The sequence below is a fragment of the Pleurodeles waltl genome, chromosome 4_2 (assembly GCF_031143425.1).
Source record: "Pleurodeles waltl isolate 20211129_DDA chromosome 4_2, aPleWal1.hap1.20221129, whole genome shotgun sequence".
NCBI lineage: Eukaryota > Metazoa > Chordata > Amphibia > Caudata > Salamandridae > Pleurodeles > Pleurodeles waltl.
In genome coordinates, this window is record NC_090443.1 from 608,343,958 (window position 1) to 608,371,711 (window position 27,754).

The window sequence follows — 27,754 nt, forward strand, 5'->3', positions numbered from 1 at the left end:
AGTAAGTTAGATACGTATAACCAGAGGTATGGAATTTCAAGTGAAAATTAATTCAATACAGTTCAAGCTGTCAAAGATTTAACAGTGTGGTCTATGAGGAAAATCAACTCGTGACATCACTTCCGGGGTGAGCTCAGCGGGATCCACTTGTAGTTAAGGTTATGCAAGTCCCAGGACCAAGCTGCAACTGTCAGATCAATTTTACCTGGCTCATGGTGCCCGGGTGCAGACGTGTCTTGGCTGTCCTTGGTGCTGAACGCGGGAGCCACAGGTGCTAAAAAATTGTATTTGTGACACACGGTCACTTGGATGTCGAGTTTGTGGAAGCCCACTTGGGGTGGAGCTTGTCTGGTCCCCTGGACCAGACTTAACATCTCCACCTAGCTCTGGTGTCTCAGGAGCAGAGATGTACTTGGCTATCCTTGGTGCTGAATGGAAGCTGTAGTTTCTGGCTTTACCACAGACGGTGCAGGGGACGAAATAGATGCAAAAATTCGACAACAGAGCACCTAGTGACGTCGGCTGCAGTTGCTTCAGTGTGCCCTCGAACTGCAGCGTTAAGTAAAAGTGATGGTGCCTGCACTGGCCACCAACAAACCTTGGCAGTGGTAGGGTGGAGGAGAAGCTTTCTCCCCTTCCAGAGGTCCTAGAGAAAAAAGGTAGCCAGCTGTAACTTGGTGGAGAGCTTGACTACACTTCCCACAATGCACTGGACCACCTGCTTTTGGGCGATCCCTCGGAGGGAATAATGGCCAGCACTTCTTCAGTTCCGGTAGGTGCTTTTTACGTGCAGTGGACTAGTGCCAACAGTCCAAGGACACCTGGTATTGCCTTTGGCTCACCAAAAGTTCAGTTTTGCTGGAGGAGTCAAACTTTGGTCCAGGACGAGTAGCTGTCCACCGGTTCTCGAAAGGCTGCCACAGGTTCAAGGTATCAACACCTTTTGTTTGTATAGGTTTCTGTTGTCATCAATGCTGGTCTTCTGTCCTTTTTTCGCAAGTTGTTGAAGATCTGAGGTTCTGGTGCCAGAGGTGCCTGTTAAATCTTAGATGTAGGAGTGCTAGGAGTGTGGGTGTAAGTAGCCAATGGGCTACTAGCCCCAGTACTAATCCACCCCTGGTGGGTTGTGGCACCTTTTCTGCCCAGAACCCTCTATTTTGCCACTTTTCAAGACGGCAGAAGATTTCCTCAGCCGTACAGACCACATAGCCCACTCTACAGATGTGGCTAACCTTCTGGGGGTGTACGCCTCCTAACTAATGAATTTTCCTTCCTGCCCAGGCACAAATGTGCCAGGGGGCTGGCTTTGTCCTCCACTGGGAGACAGCCTACTTGCATATCAGAGGCGGTGTGCGCTTTGAAGCTCACCGCCTTCATGTGACACTTCACTAGCCTTCTTGGGAGGGAGAGACATGTGACCTCTTTCCGGTCAAGGCCTTTGTTGTGATTCCTGGGAGTGTTCACATTTCTGCTTAGGGGGACAGAATACCGTCTTGGCAGCAGCAACAGTTACAAGCTGGCAGTCAGAGCACAGGAAAACCGGGGCAACCAGGTGGGAAACCTCTAAGGTTGTCAACTGGGTGAATGCCAAGTCACCCTCCACAAGAGATTTGTGTTTGGGGTGAGAAGACACGTTGTTTGATACCAAACAAGACCTATTTTGGCAGTACTATAATGCAACTGGTGACCTTGGACATGCTCGGGTGCCCGCCCATGTTATCCTTCAATGGAAAAGGCCACTATAGGGACATATAAGCTTGTACTTGTATGTCCACGCCTTTAATGTTACGCGCCCTGCCTTCTGGGCTCAAGAGGCCTTCCTTGGAGATGACTGAAATATATTAAAGAGAGTGTTTTGGCTGTGCCACACATGGTGTGGTCATAGTAGAGTTTGATCAGTTTACACCTGCAGTCTGCAATGGGAGGCCTGCTGTCAGTAGTTTACTTGAGTCATTCAGGGTGGCACAAACAGTGCTTCAAGTCCTGGTGAGACCTTTAACACCATGCCCTGGTTACCACTTATACTATCTAGTAGGTACTTATAAGGGCGACTCCTTGCCAACTGGAGATACCAATGGACAGATACCAATTTAGCGAAAGAGCACTGGCACTGGGGCCTAGTTAGAAGACTCCAGTGCACTTTCAAAGTCATAAAAAAGGAGAGTCAGTAGTCCAAATGGGGCAAAAATTGTGGTTGGGGGGGGGAACCTGCAAGTAGGAAAATGCCCTCTTTCTTGGCATGGCTACCCCCATTTTCTGCCTGTTAGTGTGTTTGACTGTGTCCACTGGGATCCTGCTAACCAGGACCCCAGTGCTTAAGCTCCCTCCCTTCTAACTTGGTAATTGTACTTTTTTTCTTCCTACAATTGGCATACTGGTCACCCCATGTATGTCCCTCGTATATGGTACCTAGGTACCCAGGGCATTGGGGTACCAGGGGATCCCTATGGGCTGCAGCAGTTATTCTGCCACCCATAGGGAGCCCATGCAAAGGGGTCTGCAGGCCTGCCATTGCAGCCTGCGTGAAACGAGTGTATACATCCATTTCCACTACAGGTCACTCCACCAGGGCACTATAAGTCACCCCTATGGTAGGCCCTCTCAGCCCAGAGGGCAGGGTGCAGGTACCTGTGTGTGAGGGCACCCCTGCTCTGGCAGAGGTGCCCTCACAAACTCCATATCCATTTTCCTGGACTTTGTGAGTGCGGGAATGCCATTTTATGCGTGTAATGGACATAGGTCACTACCTATGTCCAGCTACATAATGGTAACTCCAAACCTGGGCATGTTTGGTATTAAAGGACCCCCAGCATTACTACCACCAGTCTAACAGGGTTTTCCAGGCAGTCCAAGCTGCTGCCACCCCTCAGAAAGGTTTCTGCCCTTCTGCTGCTTGATCTGATCAAGCCCAGGAAGGCAAAACAAAGGATTTCTTTGAGTGAAGGAGGTAACACCCTCTCCCTTTGGAAATAGGTGTGACTGGCTTGGGAGGGATAGCCTCCCCAGGCCACTGATATGCTCTGAAGGGCACATTTGCTGCCCTCCGTGCATAAACCATTCCACACTGGTTCAGGGACCCCCAGTCCCTGCTCTGGCACAATACTGGACAACGGAAAGGGGAGTGACCACTCCCCTGTCCATCACCACCCCAGGGGTGGTGCTCAGAGCTCCTCCAGAGTGTCCCTGGGTTCTGCCATCTTGTTTCCAAGGTTGGCAGGGAACTCTGGGAGCATCTGAGTGGCAAGGCCAGGCAGGTGACGTCAGAGCCCCTGTAGTGATATTTGTGTGTTGACTACTGATTTCGTGTCGCACCACTTTGCACCTGGCTTAGCTGTCCACTTTAACTTTAGTGGTCACCAGTTATACTCTCCATTTTGTATTCAGCCTAGACTCCATTTTGTGTTCAGCTTAGCTTCACTGCCACGTTATAGGTGCGAGTACTTTAACGTACAAACATGTTATGCAAATTTCTGCATGTTTTCGTTCTCACCGAAGAGCTAGGACATATCACCTAGAACTAGTACATAATATGGAGGAGTTAGGCAGTCAGCACAATTGGAATGTACCAGACTGCTGTTTATTCTACAAGCAGGGAACGATTTGACTGTGGGAGGGACGTCTTGGGATTTTGGCCAATTCTCAACGGGTTTCTTTCAAAGCTTACCTGAACTAGCCAGCATTTTTTAATATTTCTTTTTTGTGGGTGGGTTTTTTCCAGAAGCCCCTTCCCCGGTTCTTTAAGATATAAAAAGGTGGCCCTGCTCAGTAGCTGTGAATTCCGAGACCTGGGTCAGGATTAGACGTTAAATGCCTGACTCCTGTCCCGTGAGCGTGGAGATCTCTTTCTCGCAGTTGAACGGTGTCATCTTCTTGCTGGCATGAGAAAGATGAAGCATCTGACAGACCCTACGGTGATGAATTTTTATTAATTATTTGATTTGCATTGTGTATGAATATATATATATATATATATATATATATATATATATATATATATATATATATATATATATATATATATATATATATATATAAATTCAAAGAACAACGTCGCACTCCCGGAGACTGCAATTATAATTTTCATTTATTCCTCATGAAAGCTGGCCATCAGACACCACGACGCGTTTCGACAAACTGTCTTCTTCCAGGTGGTTTTGTCTATGTTACTGATTCTTTCCTGTCATCCAGATTTATACACGGCATTCCAGGATTGGTAGTCCACAAGTCTCCACACCTGTTAACACTTACGACATTTCTCCTCCTTAAGGCATGTTAGTTTTACTTTATAACTTATAGTAAGATGCGTTTTCAATTCTATTCTCTTTATCTCATGTTCGTAATGAGCTGTGCCAAACCATTGTCAATATACCATAATCCGTTAATAATACCTATTATTCATTTTCAGCACTTTTGTTTCACTCCAATTTACAAACATGCAAGAAGTTTTATCCATATAACTGCCGTTTTAATCCATGCACAGCATTATGGGATTGGAAGTCCATCAGCAGTTACAACATATCTCCCCCATTTTTTCTTGTGCACGTTACTTGCAGTATTATGGTCATGTACTTTTTCAAATAATCATTTTAGCATACTCATAATGAACTGTGCTGAACCACTTCCGATGTTTCTAAATCCAGCAAATTAATTAATTAATTAATTAATTAATTATTAATAACTCGACAATTAATTTTGGAGCTCCAGTCCCCTGCACTGAGACCATTCTGCAATTTTCACTCCAGCGTGGGACATCTTCTGTATCCATCAGGAATTCTTCTCCAGCTCCAAGGCTGCAGTCCCGACCTGTTCTTCCTCACCGTCGACCAACTCCTGCAACCACAGCTAGATGGGTAGTAGCTCCTACTCCTCCTGGACTGCACTTTGACTCTTGGACTTGGTCCCCTCTCTCCACAGGTCTTCTAATCCAGGAATCCACCGCTTGTTTCTTGCAGTCTTGTCTGGGTGTCTTCTTTTCCTTTCTTTCGGGTGGTTTGGGGAAATTCCAGTGATTTAGTCCTGCTCTCTTGGTCGCTGGAGGTGTTGTGTTACTTACCTCTGTGGTTTTCTAGTGCCCCGGCTCCCCTATACCTTGCCCTTACTAAGGTGGGGATACTGTGTTCACATTCCATTTTTTTAGTATATGGTTTGTGCTTCCCCTAGGGTCACTATTGGTTATCTACATTTGAACAGTTTTCTAACCTTATGCCTATTTCTGATTAATAGTGTACATATTTAGTGTGTTTACTTACCTCCTAAGGGAGTATTGCCTTTCTAGTACTTTTGGTATTTTGGCACTAAAATAAAATACCTTTATTTTTTAACACTGCGTGGTTTCTTTCATGTGATTAAGTGTTGTGTGGCTACATCAGTATTGTAGGAGCTTTGCATGTCTCCTAGATAAGCCTTGGCTGCTCATCCACATCTACCTCTAAAGAGCCTGGCTTCTAGACACTGCCTACACTTCACTAAGAGGAAATACTTGGACCTGGAATAAGGTGTAAGTACCTTAGGTACCCACCACACGCCAGCCCAGCTTCCTACACTTCAATAAGCCTGTTTCCTACAGGTGTCTGCGCTCCGAATGCTTCGAGTCCACCCGTTTCGAACCCAAAAACTGTGCTGAAGCATTGAGTGATGTTGACGCGTAAAGGAGAACTTTGGCACCAACTCTAGTGCGGGCGTTGGTTACAGCTCGGACTTGCAGTATCGACCATGGCCAGTGATGCAATGGAGGTCTCAGAGGCAGCCTGGGATGTCGAGGCTTGAGCCTCTATTTGGTGAGTAGGAAAGATAACTCTATTCACTGTGCTCTTCGGCAGGCACTGGGCTAGTGGAGGCTCTTTGGTTTCAACATCTGCCTCAGAGTCTATGCTTTTTGGGGAAAAGCACCTTTGACTTCAGCTGGAGCATCTAACTGTTCAACATCACACTCCTCTCTTTTCCCCGAAGATGTTTAGTGTGTCTTCCACCTCCCGTCTGTGTGCTATAGAAGTCGAAGCAATGCAGCAAGATCTTAGGTTCCAAAGGGTCTTTTTGTTCTGGAACACGAGACACGCCGAACAGTAGCCTTCAAGGTGTTCGGGGGGACAAAATTAAATTACAGACTTTGTGAAAATCTGTCTTCGAATAATTAGCATGGCAAGTAAGGTAGAACTGAAATGGAGTCCTTCTCATTACTGAGACATCATCTACAGAAATGACTGCATTCCAAGAGGGCTGACTGAAACGGAATAAAATATTATGCAACAATAGATACAGATGAGTAAGCTTGATTGTTTCCACAACCAATGAGGAACGGATCCGAAGGCACGGCAAAACACCACATGGCGTAGAACAGGAGCTCACACCAACACGTCTGAACCTGATGGCAGAGAAAAAAAAACAACAGAGAAAAAAAACAATCTAACAATGGAGCCAATGCCCATGGGTATTAGGTAGTGGTGTCGTAGCTAGGTCCCGTGACTCAAAAAGCCTTTCTTCTAAGAAAAACAGGCTGTACACGTCCTAGCCCAACACTAGATGGCGGAAGTATGTACATCTAGTCACACATGCTACAAACACAAGCTATTTATGAAAATTATTAAATAACAGTAATTTTAATTCACATTATTTGACATTCAATCTGGCAAAAGTAACATACGTTAAACATCTGTTGCTTAAATTAAAATTTTGTGGGTTATTTCAAGGTAACATTAAAAGTTTCAATTTAAGCCAGGAAAACATATTCCCACAAACACAAATGTTTAAATATATCTTCCATCACCAAGTTTTGGTATGGTAGTTTAAGCATTTTGTTAAATCCCATTTATGTCAGGGCATGACAACTTACAGCTATTTTAAAAACAACCAAGTTCTGGCTCAAAGAGGAATTTGCTTTCCTACTTTCACATTTACATTACACATATAATGGCTGAAATGTATTAACATATAAACATGCAATTTACAGCAATGTAGTGCATTAGGCTATGCATTACAAAGTTCGTTTGAAAACCAAATTACTACTAATAAAATCAAATGTCTACCTTTGGTCCAGTAGCATGAGCATATGCAGAGTGTTGACTGACAATGTTGGTCGATAAGGCTTGTGGGAAGGAGTTTTTAAAGGTGACTGCAGAGGAGGAGGGATAGTTAGGTCCCGAGTTGGTGATATACTGCCTGTTTTCAGGCTGCACAAAAAGAGAAGATGGCCAAAGTTGAAAAAAAATAACACCATTGGGGTTGTAATTGCTTCTCGATGTTTTCTAACTTATACTTTTAATGCTTAGAATCATGCTATCAAAATTTAACTCCAAAATGGGAAATGAATTAAGGAAATAGCTTCAATAATAACAAACAAGAATAATCTACAAAGCTCTACGTTTCAAATCCTATTTTATTTTTAAAGAGCCAATGACTTAGGAGAAGCAAAAATAGCATCTACATCTGTAAGATGTACAGAAAGAAACAGTGTACAATACTTCTGTAACATATACAGAAAGACTACGTGAAACCTCATTGCATATTTTCAATGTTTTTCATCTGACATTAACAGGAGATAGCTAAAGAGGAAAAAAATGCAAAATACTTTTTAAATCATATATAGTAATTTTACATTTAACATAAAATGTAATTCAAGGTGGATAAGGGAAAGTGTGTTACTTGTATTCCTAGTTCTGCATCACAGGTATCGTCACTGAAGTTATAAACATTGAATACTTCTGTGCCAAACACTTTTTCTTCAATTATTGAAAGTCAATCTTTAAATAGTGGTAACCTTTTCAAAGTCCATATAATTCGAGTTACCTCCATTAAAAACCATGACAAACCTGCATTGTGGAATGAATGGTTTTCGGACCATATAAGAAGCAGTAGACGCCGCCGCACCTGTCAAGGGGGGGCTGTGGTAGGCGGGGCGACGATAGGGGAAACACAAATAATAAAAAACAAAAACGTATTGTTACGCCGCCTGGCTCCTCTGCTGTCCTGGTGCCCCAGTAATCCCTGGGACACCAGCACAGTCTCCCCACTCAATCCTGGCACTGCTCTCATACTGTGCCTTGCATGAGAGCAACGTCAGGATTGGTCTGAGCGGTTTGGTCTGCCTCTCAGACTGTGCACTGGGGTCTGTGTAGTTTCTCCAACCCAGATGTGCAACACAGCCGGGTTAGACAAACCTAAGTACGCATGTCAGTTTGGCTGGCCTGAGACGGCTGGCCAAACTGACGTGGCACTTAGTGCACTCCACTCCTCCGCCCTCCCCCTCCCATAGTCCACCCCCACCTCTCCCTGCACATGCTGGCTGGGCCAGCAGATGAAAAATAAAACAATGAAATATTAGCTAGTGGGGCGACGCCTAATTAGAACATCTAGTCAATATCATGTGACAACATTGCAGCAGCTACCAATAGGTAGCCCTGAGTTTAATTAGAACATGCCTCTTGGTCACCTAGAGAAAGAAAAACAAAACAAGCACTGGCAAAGCCAATAGGTCTCACCTATGCAAGAGCTACTGGCTTCTGCAGTGTGTTTTAGCCATATTGTACAACAGAGTGGCTGCTGTTCAGCATGGCTAAAGGTAAGTGGCCTGGGATGGGGTAGACTGGAGTGGGGTAGACTTGAGTAGAGTGGATCAGGGTAGATTGGGACAGAGTGGGGTAGATTGGCATAAAATGGAGTGGGTAGTATAGTGGGGAAGAATGGAGTAAGGTGGATTGGGGTACATTGGAGTAGGGAGTTGGGTACATTAGAGTGGTAAATTGGAGTGAGGTAGATTGAATTGGGGTGGAGTGGGGTACACTGGTGCGAAGTAGACTGGGTAGATTGGGGTGAGGTAGGCAGGAGTGGGGTAGACTGGGGTAAACACAGTAGAGTGGGGTAGAGTGGGGCAGACTGGGGGTTGTAGGAAGGTGGCTCTTTATACAGTATATTAAAGTGAGATATACTCTGTAAAGAGTCCATGGGTTCCCTTACTAAAGGACAGGGGCTTGCTCTAGCAATCCCAAAGTGCTCTCTTAAGGGGGTAGTGTGGACGTGCAGCCTTAGGCTTATCAGAGAGGAGTGTTAGACATTTACCGTAGAAACACAGTCAATAAATGAGACACACGACTCAATCAGAAGATCCACACCAATTTACAAAAATAACAAGTATCCTTGTATACGTTTAGGCACCAGAATCAATATGATCAGGTTAAGTATGTTTTGCAAAAGAAATTATTAGTTTTGAAAAGTTGACACTGCAATTTTCTGCTGCAATGTTATCCTATTGAGGAAAAACAAATACAGCAAAGAAGGTACTCAGCAGTAACTTACAGGACCAGTCTTCCAGACTTGGGTGGTACTGGGCCAGCCGGATGCAGAGATATAGTTCAGTGCTGGGTGTCCTGTTGCAGTCAATGGGGACCAGTCCGGTCACAAGGCACTGCAGACACAGACTGATGGGGTGAATCAACAAGTGGGTTCAAATCTTGAGATGGCCAGAGACATGGGGACACCTTCCGTCCTCTTCCCCTGGGGCCAAGACGGGCAGATGCAGGAATGCCCTTGGGCATCAGGTTTCTGTCACAAAAGAAGTCGCAATAGAGAGCTTACAAAAAGAGGCTGCAGGCCGGTCTTATCAATCCAGCAAATGGGCTCAGGTCATAACACAAGGTGCGGCGATGTGGGGAAACCCTTGGTTCTCTTCCCCTCTGTCCAAGGTGAAAGGATGCAGAGGTGTCCTAAGGGGTTGGGCCCTTGTCTCCAGGTCACTTGCGGTAGGGGGCCGGCACAAAGAGGCTGCAGGCATCGGTGTGAAGGTTGTGGTGGGGAAACCCACAATGGACTTTGTCCCTGGACAGGCTGGGGACCATGATGGCACCATTGGCTCACTTCAACTAGGGTTAGGAGGCACAGGTGTAGTCTGGCGTCAGGGGCTGGTGGTTTGGAGCCCTCTCCAGTGTTTTTTGGGTGCCTGCCAGGATGCAGGAAAGCAGCTCCACTACTCTACGGCAGTCCATTGTGCTGGGGTGAAGGATGGCAATCTTCCCAGGCTTCCGGAAGTTTCAGCAGCTGACAGACGTGGTGTCTTTCTCGGAATTGTCAAAGTCAGCAGGCTGGCTGGCAGGGTTAGCACTGAGTCAGTCACCGGTCTTCAGTTCTTGCCTTCTGAGTCTCTGATGAGCCCTCCTTCTTCTAGTCAGCAGGATCCAACTTCCTGCTGCTGGGACTTCCCTAAATACTGAATTTAGGGGTGTTTAGCGGAGTGTTGGGGTAGTAGCCAATGGGCTACTTATCCCTGGGGTAGCTACGCCCCCTACAGGAGTATGCCCCTTATATGACAACTTCCTGTGGGAAGTGGGCATAACCCTGCCGCAGAGTTCCTAGTTCTGTCATCATCCAAGAGGCAAGTTTCTAAATGGTGTGTCCACATCAGCCAGCTCACCATAGGGGTGGGACTGACCTAGGCGGTAGGCACACCTCTCACACTACTAATTTTCCCACCTGTTCAGGTGCGGAATGGGTCCTGGGGCAGAGGAGTCTGCATCTCTCTTCTGAGTCGAGGCAAGCCAGAGCTACATACCAAGGGCAGTGAGCTTCTTTAAAGCCCCCTCCCTTAGAATGCAGATTTGCAGGTCATCCTAATAGCAGGGTGTGTTAACATCCCTGCCAGAGCAGGATTTGCTCTTGACCGCCCGAGAGCGAGGCTCTCACCCTTGGACGTCAGAAACCTGCCTGCTGATGGCAGGCTAGTTAACCGACTTAGCCAGCACACTGGTAAATGGTAGGCTTTTCAGTGCATGTATTAATAACTCCATCACTGGCATCAGAGAGGGTTTATTAACCTCTTAGCTGCTGGGCCTCAAACCCCCCAGCCCCCTGCCTCCCCCCCCCCCCAGTGCTGATCCCTTTTTTGGCTATTTGGGGTAGTTCGCGCTTAGGCCTCATAACTTTTAGTCCACATAAGCTATCCTCGCCAAATTTGCGTCCTTTTTTTCCAACATCCCAGGGATTCTAAAGGTACCCAGAGTTTCTGGGTTCCTCTGGAGGAGACCAAGAAATTAGCCAAAATACATCTAAAACTTTTTTTTTTTTTTTTTTTTTTTAAATGGGAAAAAAGGGCTGCCGAAGAAAGCTTGTGGGTTTTTCCCTGAAAATGGCATCAACAAAAGGTTTGTGGTGCTAAAATCACCATCTTCCCAGCTTTCAGGAACAGGCAGACTTAAATCAGAAAACCACAGTTTCAACACAATTTTGGCATTTTACTGGAACATACCCCCTTTTTACTATTTTGGGTGCTTTCAGCCTCCTTCCAGTTAGTGACAGGAATGGGGGTGAAACCAATACTGGATCCCGGAAAGCTAAGCATTTCTCAAAAGTAGACAAAATTCTGAATTCAGCAAGTGGTCATTTGTGTAGATCCTACAAGGTTTTCCTACAGAAAATAACAGCTGAAAAAAAAATATTGAAATTGAGCTGAAAAAAAAAAACAGCAATTTTTCTCAGCGTTTTACTCTAACATTTTCCTGCAATGTCAGATTTTTTAAAGCAATATACCGTTACGTGTGCTGGACTCTTCTGGTTGCAGGGATATATATGGCTTGTAGGTTCATCAAGATCCCTATGTACCCAGAGCCAATATATGAGCTGCACCTTGCAATGGGTTTTCATTCTATACCGGGTGTACAGCAATTCATTTGCTGAAATATAAAGAGTGAAAAATAGGTATCAAGAAAACCTTTGTATTTCCAAAATGGGCATAAGATAAGGTATTGAGCAGCAGTGGTTATTTGCCGATCTCTGAATTCCAGGGTGCCCATACTAGCATGTGAAATACAGGCCATTTCTCTAATAGATGTCTTTTTTTACACACTGTCTTACATTTGGAAGGAAATAATGTAGAGAAAGACAAGGGGCAATAACACTTGTACTATGCTGTGTTCCCTCAAGTTTCCCGATAAAAATGGTACCTCACTTGCGTGGGTAGGCCTAATGCACGCGACAGGAAAGGCAACATGGACACATCACATTTTTACAATGAAATCTGACGTGTTTTTTGCAAAGTGTCTAGTTGTAGATTTTTGCCTCTAGCTCAGCCGGCACCTTGGGAAACCTACAAAACCTGCACATTTTTTAAAACTAGACACCTAGGGGAATCCAGGATGGGGCTCTGATCAGGTTCTGTTACCCAGAATCCTTTGCAAACCTCAAAATGTGGCCAAAAAAACACTTTTTCCTCACATTTCGGTGACAGAAAGTTCTGGAATCTGAGAGGAGTCACAAATTCCCTTCCACCCAGCGTTGTCCCAAGTCTCCCGATAAAAATGATACCTCATTTATGGGGGTAGGCCTAGTGCCCGCGACAGGAATAGATCACACAACGGTCAATGTTGGTACTTACATGAGGCAACTGTTGACCCTGGGGTGATCCATTCCTTACGCAGGCACTAGGTATAGGCACTCGAGTGGGGTAGTGTTTTTATCAGGATAGGTGAGGAATCACTGGGTGGAAGGAATTTTGTGGATCGCAGCATATTCCTGTAGTTTGTGTGACAGAAATGTAAGAAAAATAGAGTTTTTATTCAACATTTCAGCTTTGCAGCATATTCTGGGTAAGAAAACTTTGGGGAATCCACACAAGTCACACCTCTGTGGACTCCCCCCGGATGTCTAGTTTCCAGAAATGTTTGGGTTTAGTATGTTTCCCTATAGCCGCTGAACCCAGGACCAAAAACACAGGTGCCTGCCTTACAAAACCAGTATGTTTTGTGATTGATAATGTTGATGTCTCCACAATACAATTTGGGCAGTGGAATTCGGGGCTGAACTCTGTGCTTGCTCCTGCATTCCCCTGCTCTCTGGGTTGGGCTAACCCACTATTGCCCTGTTGCACAGACTGTGCTTGCGAAGGGACAACAGGACTGCCATCATCACCTCCCTCACAATTTACTGGAAGGAGTTATCCAATGGGACTCCTCCAACTGAAAAATCACTCCCAGAGTCTGTGCCATTGTCCTATCTCTCAGATGCTGTCTCAGTCTCTGATCCTATGTCAGAGCTGTCCTCTAGAACCAGAGTGACGTCAGCAGCAGTCATCCATCAAGATGCCAACTCTGCTATTGGCTAAACTGTTGCTCTAAAACACTAGCCTACATAGACAGTCACAAAATTGTTGGTGTGTGTGTGATAAGTGCAACAGTAGAGGCCACCTTACCTGCGCTTCTTCCCTCAATGAGCACGTTCTTTCAAGACACTCAAACAACTTGTCACATACCATTCGTCACAGTCTTTAGCACCTCCTGCGCCCAGTCCAACAATCATTATTGGTGCTCCCACGCCCATGTCTCCTCCTCGGATTCCCTCATTACCAGCCAGCAAACGTGCTCTTCATCTCTCCATAGCCACCCCCAACCCCGCACACACATTTCATTTGTATTATAGCGCAGGTAGTGGCTGACTTTACTAACATACTCAACTATTTACTTAAAATATAGATTTGCTCTTTGCAGTAGTCATATAAACCTTCTGCTCTTCTTTATGGCACTAAAACTGCTATTATACAAAAGTCTGATCCTTTTGTAGCAGAAACATAATCACAAGACTTCCGTGACTTCTTTATTTTTTGGGTAGTTGTAGGGTTTCCTTGGGGCCAAAATGACTCCCCAGGGAAACCCTACAACTACTAAAAAAAAAAAAAACAATTGCCCCCACAGTCGTTCTATATATTTTTTTTAAATTAGTCCCTGAGGGTGGTGCGATCGTGACCCCCCCGCGCCCCCCCCCCCCCCCCCCAGAGCACCAACATTGAATTTTAAAAATGTGGCCCCACAGTGGGCCACCCTGCCTATGGGCGACCACCTGTCAATTTCGTTATTTTTTGTTTTTTCAAAATTTGCCCCCCCTTTTCCTGGGGGGGGGGGGGGGGGGGGGGGCGACACCCCCAAGTGAAATCAGCTGCGATCGAGGGCCAGGAAACGCGTTCAGGAAGGCCTCGCATGAAAGGGGAGAGTATCTCCCCTTTCATAGGAGGCCTTCCCGAACGTGGGGAAGGCCGTTTGGGGCCGCTTCCTGCTCTGATGGGGAAAACAACACTGTGACTGATGTCACAAAGGGGCGGGTGGTGAGTGGGGGGAGACACGGAAGCTCTTCCCTGTCTCCCAGGGGTAAAAAGAAAAGAAGAAAAAAAAATCGCACCTGAGGATTTTCATACCCCCCCCTCCCCGGTGTCGGCCACTGGTCGTGAACCGCACCAGGGAGGTAGTGCGGGTGTCAGCCAGTGGCCGACGCCCACACTAAAGGGGTTAATATGAGATGTTTCATAACAAACATCCCTATTTTCACTGAAGCCATATTGTAGCTGAGGAACTCGTACTGACCAGTGTCCAGGACATGTAGTTAAAATAGCTTCCTTGTTTACTCACTATGTCTTAGATTCGACAAAGACATAGGAGTGGCATATCTGCTCTTGCAGATACGTCTTCACACATAATATAATGCACCCTGCCTTAGGCATGTAAGGCCTGCTGTAGGAGTGACTTACATATAATGCATGCAGTTTTAGGGGACATTATGCAGACAGCCTGTGCCAGGTTTTGTTTTCACTTTTAGCTGCACCAAGACACGCAACCTGCAATGGCAGCCTGCATGTGCTAGGTGAGGGGTCCCTGTGGGTGGCACAATACATGCTGCAGCCCTTGGTGACCCTCTTTGGTGTCCTGCCCTAGATACCTGGGGTACCATTTACTAGGGACTAACAGGGGATGCCAAAGGTATTGCCAACTGGGGTAACAATTGTGCATTTTTAGAGAAAGAGCTTTGGTACTGGGTACATGGACAGCAGGAACCCAGTGAACGTTTAGTCAAAACTGCATTGATTACATAGCAAAAAGCAGGGGTGACCATGTCAAAAAGGGACACTTTCGTATGGAGGTGAAAAGGGGTTGAGTGGGGTAGACTGGGGTGGAGTAGGGCTGATTGGAGTGGATGGGAGATTGAATGGGGGTAGAGTGGGGTGGGGTAGTCTGGGTGAGAAGTTTGCAATGGGGTGGGGAAAGCGGGGTAGAATCGGTTGGACTAGACTGAAGTGGGGAAGACCGGGTTAGACTGGAGTGCGGTAGATTCTGATGGAGTGTGGTGGGGTAGATTGGAGTGGGGTAGTTTGGACTGAAGTGGAGTGGGAGAGATTTGGGTAGAGTGAAGTGGGGTAGAGTGGAGTGGGGGTAGAATGGAGTGGGGGTAGAATGTGGTAGATTGGGCTAAATTGGAATGGAGTGGGGTAAATTGACTGGGTTAGAGTGGAATACAGTGCAGTCGGGTACAGTGGAGTGGGTTGGATTGGGGGTACATTGGACTGGGGTGCATTGGAGTGGACAGGAGTTGGGTAGGCTGGGGTAGTTTGGAGCAGAGTAGGGTAGATTTGAGTGGAGTGCGATAAACTGGGGCGGAGTGGGGTAGATTGGGGTGGAGTGGGGTAGAATAGAGTGAGGTGGGGTGGATTGGATAGTAGTGGAATGCACTGGGGTAGATTGGAGTGGTGGGAGGGAGACTGGGGTGGGTAAACAGAAGTGGGTAGATGTGAGTGGGTTAAATAGGGTGAAGTGAAGTGCTGCAGATTGGAGTGGAGTAGAGTAGATTGGAGTGGAGTAGATTGCAGTGAAGTGGAGTAGGGTGGGGTACACTGGGGTACTCTGAAGTGGACCGGGGTAAACTGGATGATGTGGGGTAGCTTTGAGAGAGGTAGACTGGACTGACGTGTTGTGTCGAGGAGTGAGTGGAACAGACTGGAGTGGTGTGGAGTCGAGCAGCATGTCACGGAGAATCTTAGTTTGGAGGGGCGTATAGTGGAGGAGAGTGGAGGAGCGTAGAGTGGAGTGTTGTAGAATGGAGTGGCATGGCACAGAGTGGAAGGGCACAGAGTGGAAGGGCACAGAGTGGAAGGGCACAGAGTGGAAGGGCATGGTGTGGAGTATGGATGGTGTAGTAGCGCACTGACACTAGATAACACATTTTCAATTGAAATTACCTTTGCATTTGAACTGAAATCTGAATTGAATGTCATCACCTAGTGTACTGATGTGTTTTGATCATATTCAAGTATTTGTTTCCTCCAAACTTTAGAATTACAAAACAAATGTGCTTCATTTGTACTAATTCTGATCAACTGTGAAACATCAGCACAGTTCTTTCTTTTGTTGTGTTCTAGAATAAAATATCCCACACCCTCTCTTACATGGGTAATCAGTAGGATTATCACTTAAATTCTCTCACTTTGAAGTCAGAGAAAGCAAAGGAAACACCAAGCTCCCTTGGAGGACACAGCTTGAGTTTTGACCTCTGCCTTTGAACACATTACAAATGTGACAAGATAAGAACAAGATTTAAAGGCATGTTTACATAAAGCAAGTTCGGGAAAAATACAGTAAACACGGTTTAGGGAACAAGAAGGACAAACTTACCATGGACAGCCTAAAGCAAATAAAGCCAGCAAACAAAGCCAGAAATTGTGAGATACAAACCAAAAAACCAATGGTAATCAATAGGCGAAATGGGTACCTAGGTCAACTTTCTGAAAGCATCCAAGATGTTTTCAGAAAAACAGACAGTTGTACAGTCTGGTAGGCTGCAACCTTTAAAAAAAAAAAAAAAAAAAAAGGGAGGCTGTCCGATCAAGAGTTCAATGATTGCAAGTTAAAAATAGACTGTTACTCTAAGGAGCTAGCAGATTCCCTTCCCAACATGCACTGTACTGGCAGTTTGCCTCACAGCCTCAGTTCCTTTTTCTGCCTCATGCTGAAATGATATCGGAACACACACTGGATTACTTTAACCATTTTTATCTTAACTTTTTGTCCCAAAAAAGGCATTCTTGCTTAATTTGACATGTTTGATGCTATTCTACATTATTCACCTAATTTTTCACCAAAAGTGGTTAGTATTTCCTCAAAATGCCTTTACTTTTCTTGATGTGGGCGAAAAAAGGCATCATCAGACCAACATTCAGTGTGTTGTCTGTCTTCCTGGCTCTCACGCAGAGTGCAACCTTTGTCAGAAAATGTCAGAGAGTCCTAAAAGACCTTGAGGCAATTCACCTAAGAGTAAAACTTGAGAACTTGCGTCAGGAAGAAGAAAAAAAAGAGAAAAAAGGGACTCATGCTTCTGAATCCAGAACCTCTTGTACTAAAGACTACTGTAGAGGACGTTGTACAGTGAGGATGCATAAAAAACATCTCCACCATCACTGTGGACGTTCTCACCAATCTCGAACATCCGTCTATGTTGAGGCAGGTGTCAGCACTAACTTGTTTACCATTGAGTAGTATGGCAACAGTACCGCCGAAGTCGATAACAACCTCAGGTACCATTTAATCCACCTTCGACATTGGTTCTAGCACTGCCTCAAAGACTGACTTTCAATAATCGAAGAAAAAGTAATACGGGATTCCTGCATATGCACAGGAATATACAATGTTTATCTCCGATACAGAACTTGCCATTAAAATCACTGTTCATTAAACAGTTTCAACTAACCAGCTATTATTCTTCTTCTTCTTATTGTAATATGTGATTTATAAAGCGCATGGCTACCTACAAAAGGTTTCTCAGCACTAAGCTCATCAGGATAATGTGTCAAGCCTAGTTCCTGACAAAAGATTAGAACAGCCACATTTTTAGCAGTTTACGGAAAACTGAGAGCGAATGACAAGTTCTCAAATTCAGGGAGTTCCAGAGCTTATGACCCAGATGAACGAGTTACTTACCTTCGGTAACGACTTTTCTGGTGGATACATTAGCTACCTGTGGATTCCTCACCTCATGAATACTCCCATGGCGCCAGCATTCGACGGAAATCTTCTTACTAGTCTCTGCACGTCGACGAGGACGTCACTGTCGCCTACGCGACGCCGTCTGACGTCATACAGGCAATAAGAGGTCCTCGACGACGTGCGGACATCAGTACCAATCATTTTTTACGTGCATGAGAACAACCAGGCAATGCAATGAAAGAACAAAGCAACATCCATTATATTGTAAAAATACACCACATTGTATGAATAACTGTAAATCTTTTTATGTACATATATATATATATATATAAAACTCTCTCTTTTAAAATATATACACACACCAAGTATATACATAAAGATATATACACATATACCTATATATATATATAAATATATTATATATATATACATCTATTGCACCCTCAAAGACCAAGAGGAGCGCACTCAAGGATTACTTGGCAAGACCATAAAGGCAACGGGGAGGCGGGTGGGACCGTGAGGAATCCACAGGTAGCTAATGTATCCACCAGAAAAGTCGTTACCGAAGGTAAGTAACTCGTTCTTCTGATGGATACAACTACCTGTGGATTCCTCATCTCATGAATAGAGTCCCAAAGCAGTACCACGCCCGGCGGTGGGTGCCTAAATGGTCAAACCAAGAAATCCTGCAGCACTGACCGTGCAAAATGGCCGTCCCTTCTAACCTCAGAATCTAAACAGTAATGTTTTGCAAAAGTGTGAAGGGACGACCAAGTTGCGGCCTTGCAGATGTCGACCACAGGAACACCTCTGGCTAAGGCCGAAGTGGCCGACTTAGCTCTGGTGGAATGAGCTCTAATGCCCTCAGGAGGATCCTTCTTTGCCAAAGAGTAACATATTTTAATGCAAAGAACAACCCACCTGGATAGTGTTCTCTTGTGGACTGCCTTTCCTCTCCTCTTGCCCACGTATCCAATAAACAGCTGATCCTCCAGCCTGAAATCCCTTGTTCTATCGATAAAGAAGCTCAACGCTCTCTTTGGGTCCAGACGGTGCAGTCTTTCTTCCTCTTTGGAAGGATGAGGCGGAGGATAGAACGTGGACAAAGTAATTGCCTGAGCCAAATGGAAGGGTGAAACAACCTTCGGGAGGAAAGCAGCCTTGGTCCTCAACACCACCTTATCCCCATAAAAAGTTGTATAAGGGGGTTTTACTGATAAGGCCTGCAACTCACTCACTCTCCTTGCTGATGTTATAGCTATCAGGAAGACTGTTTTTAAAACCAAATACCTCAAGGGGCAAGAATGCATAGGTTCAAAAGGGGACCCCATAAGGAAAGTCAGGACTAAGGACAAATCCCATTGCGGCATAACGAATGGCTTTGGAGGATATTGATTTAGAAGACCTTTCAAGAATCTGATAACAATAGGGGATTTAAATAAAGATGGTTGGTCTGGAAGACATATGAAGGCTGACAAGGCCGATAAATAACCTTTAATGGTAGCCACTGCACAACCTTTCTGCGCCAGAGATAGAGCAAAAGACAAAACGTCCGATAGATGAGCATGTAAAGGATCAATCTGCCTCTCTCCACACCACGCAACAAATTTAGACCACCTATTAGCGTAGATAGATTTAGTGGAGTGTCGCCTGGCCGCTAATATAACATCCACTACCTCAGGCGGGAGAGAGAAGGAATTCAGGTTGCCCCGTTCAATCTCCAGGCATGTAGGTGCAGACTCTGGAGGTTGGGGTGTAGAACCCGCCCCTGCGACTGTGAGAGGAGGTCTGCCCTGAAAGGGAGACGGAGCGGCGGGCACATTGAGAGTTGGAGAAGGTCGGAGTACCACACCCTCCTTGGCCAATCCGGAGCTATTAAGATTACTAGAGCCCGGTCTTGGCGAATCTTCCTCAATACTCGAGGAATCAAGGGTATGGGAGGAAACGCGTAAAGCAACTGGCCGCACCAGGTCATTTGAAACGCGTCCCCCAACGCTTCCTGCATCGGATACTGAAGGCTGCAGAACAACGGACAATGCGCGTTCTCTCGAGTGGCGAACAGATCTACCCGAGGAAACCCCCACTTCTGGAAGATTAAACGGACTTGATCTGGATGGAGACGCCACTCGTGGTCTGCCGAGAAGTGGCGACAGACTGTCCGCACGCACGTTCAAAACTCCGGCCAGATGGTTTGCTATCAAGCAAATCCGATGGTCCTTTGCCCAGGACCATAGTCGAAGAGCTTCTCTGCAGAGAAGGTACGACCCCACTCCTCCCTGCTTGTTTATGTACCACATCGTGGTAGTATTGTCCGTTAGGACCTGTACCGACTGACCACGAAGGGAAGGGAGGAAGGCCTTGAGAGCCAGACGTACAGCCCGTAACTCTAACAGATTGATGTGAAAAATCTGTTCCTCTGGAGACCAAAGACCTTTGATCTCCAGATCCCCCAGATGAGCTCCCCACCCTAGAGTGGAAGCATCCGTTATGACTGTGGCCACTGGTGGCGACTGCTGGAACGGCTTTCCTTGTGAAAGATTGTTGCTTGCAATCCACCACTTCAAATCCACAGCAGCATCTCTGGAGATCTTGACAGTACCCTCTAGATCCCCTCTGTGTTGAGACCACTGCCTTCGGAGGCACCACTGAAGAGCCCTCATGTGCCAGCGAGCATGCGTGACCAACAGAATGCAGGAGGCAAAAAGACCGAGCAGACGAAGGACCTTGAGGACTGGAACTACCGCTCCATTTCGAAACATTGGAACCAAATCCTGAATATCTTGAATCCGCTGAGGCGGAGGAAAGGCCCGACCCAATGTTGTATCCAGTACTGCCCCTATGAACAGGAGGCGCTGAGAGGGCTCTAGGTGAGATTTGGGCTCGTTCACCGAAAAGCCCAGGTCGAACAACAACTGGGTTGTTGACTGCAGATGACGCAACACAAGCTCCGGGGACTTGGCTTTGATCAACCAATCGTCCAAGTAAGGGAATACTGCTATCCCCTTCCTTCTGAGCTCTGCCGCAACCACCGACATCACCTTCGTGAAGACTCGAGGTGCTGAAGTAAGACCAAACGGAAGGACCGCAAACTGGTAGTGTTGCGATCCCACCACAAACCGGAGATACTTCCTGTGTGACTTGAGTATCGGGATATGAAAGTAAGCATCCTGCAAGTCGACAGACACCATCCAGTCTTCCATGTTCAACGCCAAAAGCACCTGTGCTAGGGTCAGCATCTTGAACTTTTCCTGCTTGAGGAACCAATTCAAGATCCTCAGGTCCAGAATTGGTCTCAAACAACCATCCTTCTTGGGAATCAGGAAATACCTTGAGTAAACTCCTTGACCCCTTTCCTGCTCCGGGACCAACTCCACCGCGCCCTTTAAAAGGAGGACTTCTACCTCCTGTTCTAGCAACAGGAGGTGTTCTTGTGAACAATACGAAGGGCGGGGCGGGATGAGGGGCGGAAACTCCCGAAAGGGAAGGGTGTAGCCTTTTCCCACAACACTGAGAACCCAAGTGTCCGACGTAACAGTCTCCCATTTGGTGAGAAAATGCTGTAATCTTCCCCCTACAGGAGAGGAGTGAGTGGGAAATGGTGGAAGCCTAAGGCTGCTTCCCCTGCTGCACCCCGCCAGAGGATGAGGAAGAGGCAGAGTGCTGCTGAGAGGCTCCCCTGGTGCGGACCCTACCCCTCCCCCTAAAAGATCTATAGGGATGGGAAGAGGCAGGTTGCTGATATCTTCCCCGAAAGGAAGAGGAGGAAGAGCCACGCCCAAATCCACGAAACCTCCTGAAGAATCTGGAAGAGGCCGTGGAAGAAGGAGCTTGGAGTCCCAACGACTTAGCCGTGGCCCTGCTCTCCTTAAAACGTTCCAAGGCCGAATCAGCCTTAGCCCCAAACAGTTTGTCCCCATCAAACGGGAGATCCAACAATGTGGACTGTACATCTGCCGAAAAGCCAGAGTTACGGAGCCAGGCCTGTCTCCTTTCCACCACAGTTGTGCCCATTGCTCTGGCTACCGAGTCGGTGGTATCCAGTCCCGTCTGGATAATTTGGGTCGCAGCAGCCTGGGCATCAGAGACAAGATCCAAAAGACCCTGGGGAAGCTCTGTAAACGAAGAGGGGATGTCATCCATCAGAGCATGAATATACCTCCCCAGGATACAGGTCGCATTAGTGGCTTTTAACGCCAGACTGCAGGACGAAAAAATCTTCTTCGACTGCGCCTCTAGCTTTTTTGAGTCTCTGTCCCCAGGCACCGTCAGGAAAGAACCAGGCGCTGACTTGGACGAACAGGAGGCCTGCACTACCAAGCTCTCCGGCGTAGGGTGCCTAGATGGGAAACCAGGATCAGTTGGAGCCGTCCGATACCTCCTGGCCACGGCTCTGTGAACTGCTGGGGAAGATGCCGGCCTCTTCCACACCTCTAAAACCGGATCCAGCAGAGCGTCATTAAAAGGTAACAGAGGCTCCGCCGCGGCTGAGGCCGGATGCAACACCTCCGTCAAAAGGTTTTGTTTCGCCTCCACCACCGGCAAAGGCAGGTCCAAAAAACTAGCTGCCTTCCGTACCACTGTATGAAAGGAAGCAGCTTCCTCAGTATATTCCCCCGGGGACGAAAGGTCCCACTCAGGGGAAGTGTCCAGCCCACTGGCCGACTCCAGTCCACGCAGCCCATCACCCGAGTCCTCTAGCTCTCCTTCCTCTAGGGCTCGTTGGTACTCCTGCTCTTCTAGTACCCGGAGAGCACGCCTCCTTGAATGCAGTCGTTGCTCAATCCGCGGAGTCGACAATGCCTCCGCCGAAGTCGGAGATCGGCGCCGATCTTCCGAAGCCACCGACGCCGCATCCGGCGCCACAGGTAACTTCGGCGCCGACTGAAGAGCAGCTGAAACAGATGGACCCACCGGAGTCACAGGCCGAAATCTCGACGGGATGGAAATCCCTGGGGCCAATCCCTCCGAAGCCACCGGAGCGGCCACCGGCGCCGACACTGGCGCCGAGCCCACGTTCCCAAACGGGAGAAAGGGCATAAAGGGTGCCGGCCGAAGAGGCGCAGGATCACCCAAAGAAAAGGCCAAAGGCCCAGCCGGAGCACCCCCTGGAGCCATCTGTTGGAAGATGGCATACATCGCATTCAAGAATGCGGAACTATCGGCTCCAGGGGTGGGAAAAGCCGGATACTGGGGTGCCTGTCTCGGAGGCGACCCCGACGCCGGCCTCGGCGTCTGCGCCGGAGAAAACACTTGAGGCTCCAATACCTCAATCACCGACGCCTGTCCAGGCGAAGTTGGTGACGCCGGAGAGGGCAACGGCGTCGAAGGATGCGGCGTCACCGTGGGGCTGACCTCCCATGTCTTTCGGCGCCGATCCGGAGACCTGGAACGAGCCTCCCTTGAATGACGCCGAGATTCTCTACGGCGCCGGGAGTCTCGATGACGCCGATGTCTTGGAGAAGACTTCTTGTGATGCTTCTCCTTTGACTTGGCCATAAACAGCTTCGCCTCACGTTCTTTAAGGGCCTTCGGATTCATGTGCTGACATGAATCACAAGTCGAGACGTCGTGGTCGGAGCTCAAACACCAAAGGCAATCGGAAGGAGGATCCGTCACCGACATCTTGCCTCCACACTCACGACAAGGCTTAAATCCAGACTTTCTCTGCGACATTATTTCCACAGAGAAAGAGTACGCAGCAAGATATACACTGTAACCGCAAGAGTAACAGTTGCTCCCTCGAAGATAACCGTTTCGAATGCACGGAAAAAAGGGAACTGACGTCCGCACGTCGTTGAGGACCTCTTATTGCCTGTATGACGTCAGACGGCGTCGCGTAGGCGACAGTGACGTCCTCGTCGACGTGCAGAGACTAGTAAGAAGATTTCCGTCGAATGCTGGCGCCATGGGAGTATTCATGAGGTGAGGAATCCACAGGTAGTTGTATCCATCAGAAAGGAGAACGCTTTACTTCCTTGACAGGTTTTCCTAACTCTGGGAATTATGGCCAGCTTGAGATTGCTTGAGCACAGAGAGCACTTGAGTGAATATGAAGACACCAGAGATCTTCATTAAATGCACCCAGAATTGGATAGGCATTTGTGCATATAGCATAGAGCTTTGAACTGCACAGCATTCAATTGGCAGCCAAAGTAGATCATGAAGCAGACTGGTTGTGGAGGTCAATTTAGGGGGATGGAGTACAAGACGTGCAGCAGTGTTTTGCACTATTTTGAGCCACTAAAGCAAAGTTTTTGTTACACCCATGTAGAGGATATTACCGTAATCCAGCATAGAAATAACGCAGGTCTGGACGACAGTACACTGGGCTAAGCCAGGAAGACAGACAATAAATTTCCAGAGCCATTTAAGAACACCAAAGCAGGTGGCAGCAACCTTGCTAATCTGATGGCTCATGGATAGCAGACCCCTAAGTTCTTGACCACAGGTACTGGTGTAGTAATATTGCCCATGGTGGCAGGCAATAGATGAGGTCGCCAGAGGTGGGGGAGGTTTCCCCATTCAGCATTAGGGAATTAGCATTCATCTAAGATGGCACTTACGAAAGGCAGATGTTTAAAGCTTCTGCACTGTGATTATCCTTGGATGACAGGGATACCGCGATCTGGGTATCGTTTGCTTAAAAAAAAAGTGCAAGACCAAATGTTTCTACAATCTCTACCAAAGACCTTGCGTAGAGAGTGAAAGGGGTTGGACTAAGGGTGAAGCCTTGAGGTGCCACAGATGCTAGAGAGTAAGACTTTGAACAATGTTGATATGTGTGGACCTATAGGACACATCTTGCAGAAAAGAACTTAACCAAGACAAGGCTGTACCCTGCACACCCAATTCCCTTAATCTTAGTAGAAGAGTGGTGGAGTTTAGTGCATCAAATGCAGCACTGAGATCTAAAAGGATCAGCACACCGGTACCACCATTGTCTGATGCCTCAAATATATTAGATAACACAGAGAAGGGCTAATTCTGTGCTACGGCCAGCTCTAAAGCCTGATTGTGAAAGGTGGAGTAAGCAATTTAGTTAAACGTATGATGTAAACTATTTATTCACATGTTTTTCTAACACTTTGGCCATAGTAGGCAACAGAGAGATTGGTTTGTAATTAGATCATAAAAATGGATCAAGATTGACAAAAGTGAAACCAAAGCAAGTTTCCAGTATTTAGGAACAATGTCCTCCGAAAGAGATGCATTCAAAAGTTAAATGAGTTGATCCATAGACTGAGTTTGTCGAACACAGAGGGTGGACAACGGTCAAGAGGAGAACCTAATTTGGTGTTGGCAGGAAGCAAAGTGAAGCTCTCCAGTTTGCATTTGTTTTTGATTTACACCATACTTGTAAATGCTTAAAACCACTTAAAAACCATGAATAGTGGCTCAAACTGGGTCACTGACCACATTCAGATAAAAGATGTTTGGCAACTTAAACCCAAAAGTTGGATCAGATCCTATCAAATTTCTTGCTTATAGGTCCACAACAGGTGGCAAAGTACATAAAAGGTGCCTGCAGGCCCATCAAGTATTTGTATTTAAAGCAAACCATACAGTGATGACGGTGTTGATTCAATGGGTTTAATCTTGTGACACGCAGTTTGTGGTGTGGGTGGACCCAAGGCAAATAGAGGCTCCTGGGCATGAACTGTGGTTGTTTGCTTCGGATGTCTGTCCTAATGTAGCTCTACAAGCTGTGTCAAGTACAACCTTTCTGCACTCTCAGGCTAGCTAAGGTGAGCAGTCAAAGGATTCTCAGAAATTCAAATAGCCAAACAGACAATATAATTCAGAGTTTAGCCCAGTGGTTTTTTTTAAAGTAAAAATAACGCACTTCAAAGTCACAGCAAAAAAGACTACTGCACAGTGTTTCAGCTACAGGGTTTTACAATTCCAACTATGGGCATTAATCAAACTCTACACCATCTATAGTGGCCTACCCCAGCTCCTGTAGTGCCCCATATATCTTCAGTGACTTAAAGATAAAGGGCCCTCTGCGATGAGTAGACACACTTGCAGGTTCACTAAGTGACCGCCATACCAGGTAATCAGTAGGTTGCTCATTCAAGAGTGCTTGCTGGCAAAATTTTAACTTCCTAATGGCAGGTTTACTTTATGTGATCAAGACAAAGTCTCTGAGACATTTAATCTCAGACCTCCAGTTAACTGTTCAGTGAGGAGACGCAGCTTGGAGCGACGCAGGATATTGCGCTTGACAAAATCACACTGTAAATGTCATGTCAGCGGCGCGGGACACGGATGATCGTCTGTAGCATCACTTGGGGCGCTGGAAATGAAAACTGTAGCAGGCCTGGTTGAGGGCTGCTTTTCTTCAGCAGCTATGTCCTCTGGCCAGTGGGGTATGAACCCCACTACATCAACAACCTTGATTTGGCAGTGGTGTGCCATACTGCAAGGCAGTGGAAGTATGAATTTCTCCAAGCTGCGGAGCAGGTCCTCCACTACAACAGTGAGATTGATTGTGGCAGTAGTGCACCACATGTCGTAGCAGCAGCAGTACATGAACCTCCAATCATGGTTCCGGGAGAAATGGGGGGCTGGATTTCAGCGTGATGTGCAGCATAAATGGCGTAGATGACATCTGGAAGGAACCACTCTGATAACCTTGTCTGTGTGAGATGTATTTATACAGATCATGTAAGAGTCCTGATGCAGGTATGTTCCCAAACAATAGATAAGGCGTCAGACTTGTGGCGGCAAATATGTTAACAATTCCCAACACGTGTACATTATGTTCCTGTCACACGTAAGTGAGAAAGGGACATGATGTGAATACCTGCATACATCACTTGATTATGACACTGCTAATGACGCCTTTCTCCAACTATAAACAAGAGCAGCCATCTTTAAATAAATAATAACATACAGTATATGGGCTGAGATAGAGCAAGGTAAGTAGGTTAATGATGGGGACATAGGCCTGCTAGCCAAAAAGGCTAAGCTAAACTCCTGAGTCCGAATAAAAGCTAAAATTGGATTCACTACAAAGCCCACTTTGTTCCCGCAGTGTGGAGCACTAAAACAGCTGAGTGGCATCAACCCAAATTGTGAGGGTTCACCCAGCTAGTAAAGCCAAAATGGACTTCACTATTCCCAGCAATCAGACTGTCACCATCACACGGAGTTCTTTTTCCTTTCTACACTATACATGCATGCATTCAACATGTATACGGAACAGCAGCACAAAGATCTGTGCATTATATCTAAGCAGCATACTTACATTTATGAGGCCAGTAGGCCACCCACTCCTCCTCCTCCTCCCCTGGAACAGCAGAAAGGCCTGCTAAGGATTATTAATCCACAACAATCTCTATGCTGCCACCACCACTTTAGGTAAACCATCTAGGACATGGACTACAGTCCCATGTCAGGAAAGAGGGCTCAGTTGGTCCAGGTTCTGGACCTCTGCATCATCGGTAGGCTTAGTTATGAGTGCACAGGCTAGATTAGCATGACGGCTAGTACAGCAAAAAGTCACGATACCAGTGTACCGTGAAGGAGACATTCCTGCCCCAACATTCCTCATAGTACAACCCAATCTCATTAGATACAACAGAAATACATTGGTTGCTCACTATCATGCCAGCGCAAAAACGGAAATTGTTAAACCCCTTCATACAAAAATAAATTAATTTTATAGTTTCAATCATGTGCAAAACCCTAGGTACCTAGTGAACAAAATGCTACCTACGTAAAATGAAAAGCTATAAATATAAGTGAAAACAATCAGAAAATATTTGATGGTCGTTATCAAATATGCACACTTATCTTAAATTACTAGCTACAGAGAAAGTAAAAAATTTACATTATTGATGTCAACCATGCAATGCAAAATAAATATTTCCTCCAACAAGCCATTCTCTAAAAAGGCATATATTCTAGTTCAGAAATCTCTTTAACTGTGTAGCGTTTCTTTCAATTTCAATAGCAACTACAATATCGACATTCCCTTTCTTTGGGTTTACAACAAATAAAACTGAAGATGGTACATTTCTACATTATCCACT

At 46.4% G+C, this 27,754-nt stretch overlaps 1 protein-coding gene across 2 annotated transcripts in view; it reads right to left on the reverse strand.

The window, feature by feature from the left end:
• Positions 1–27,754, reverse strand: part of SASS6 (SAS-6 centriolar assembly protein) — a 171,456-nt gene that overhangs the window by 36,316 nt on the left and 107,386 nt on the right. For both annotated transcript variants that reach the window (XM_069232163.1, XM_069232162.1), the window contains exon 14: positions 7,023–7,166. In XM_069232163.1, coding sequence (XP_069088264.1) covers positions 7,023–7,166 — 144 coding nt within the window. The remainder of the gene's footprint in view (positions 1–7,022; positions 7,167–27,754) is intronic.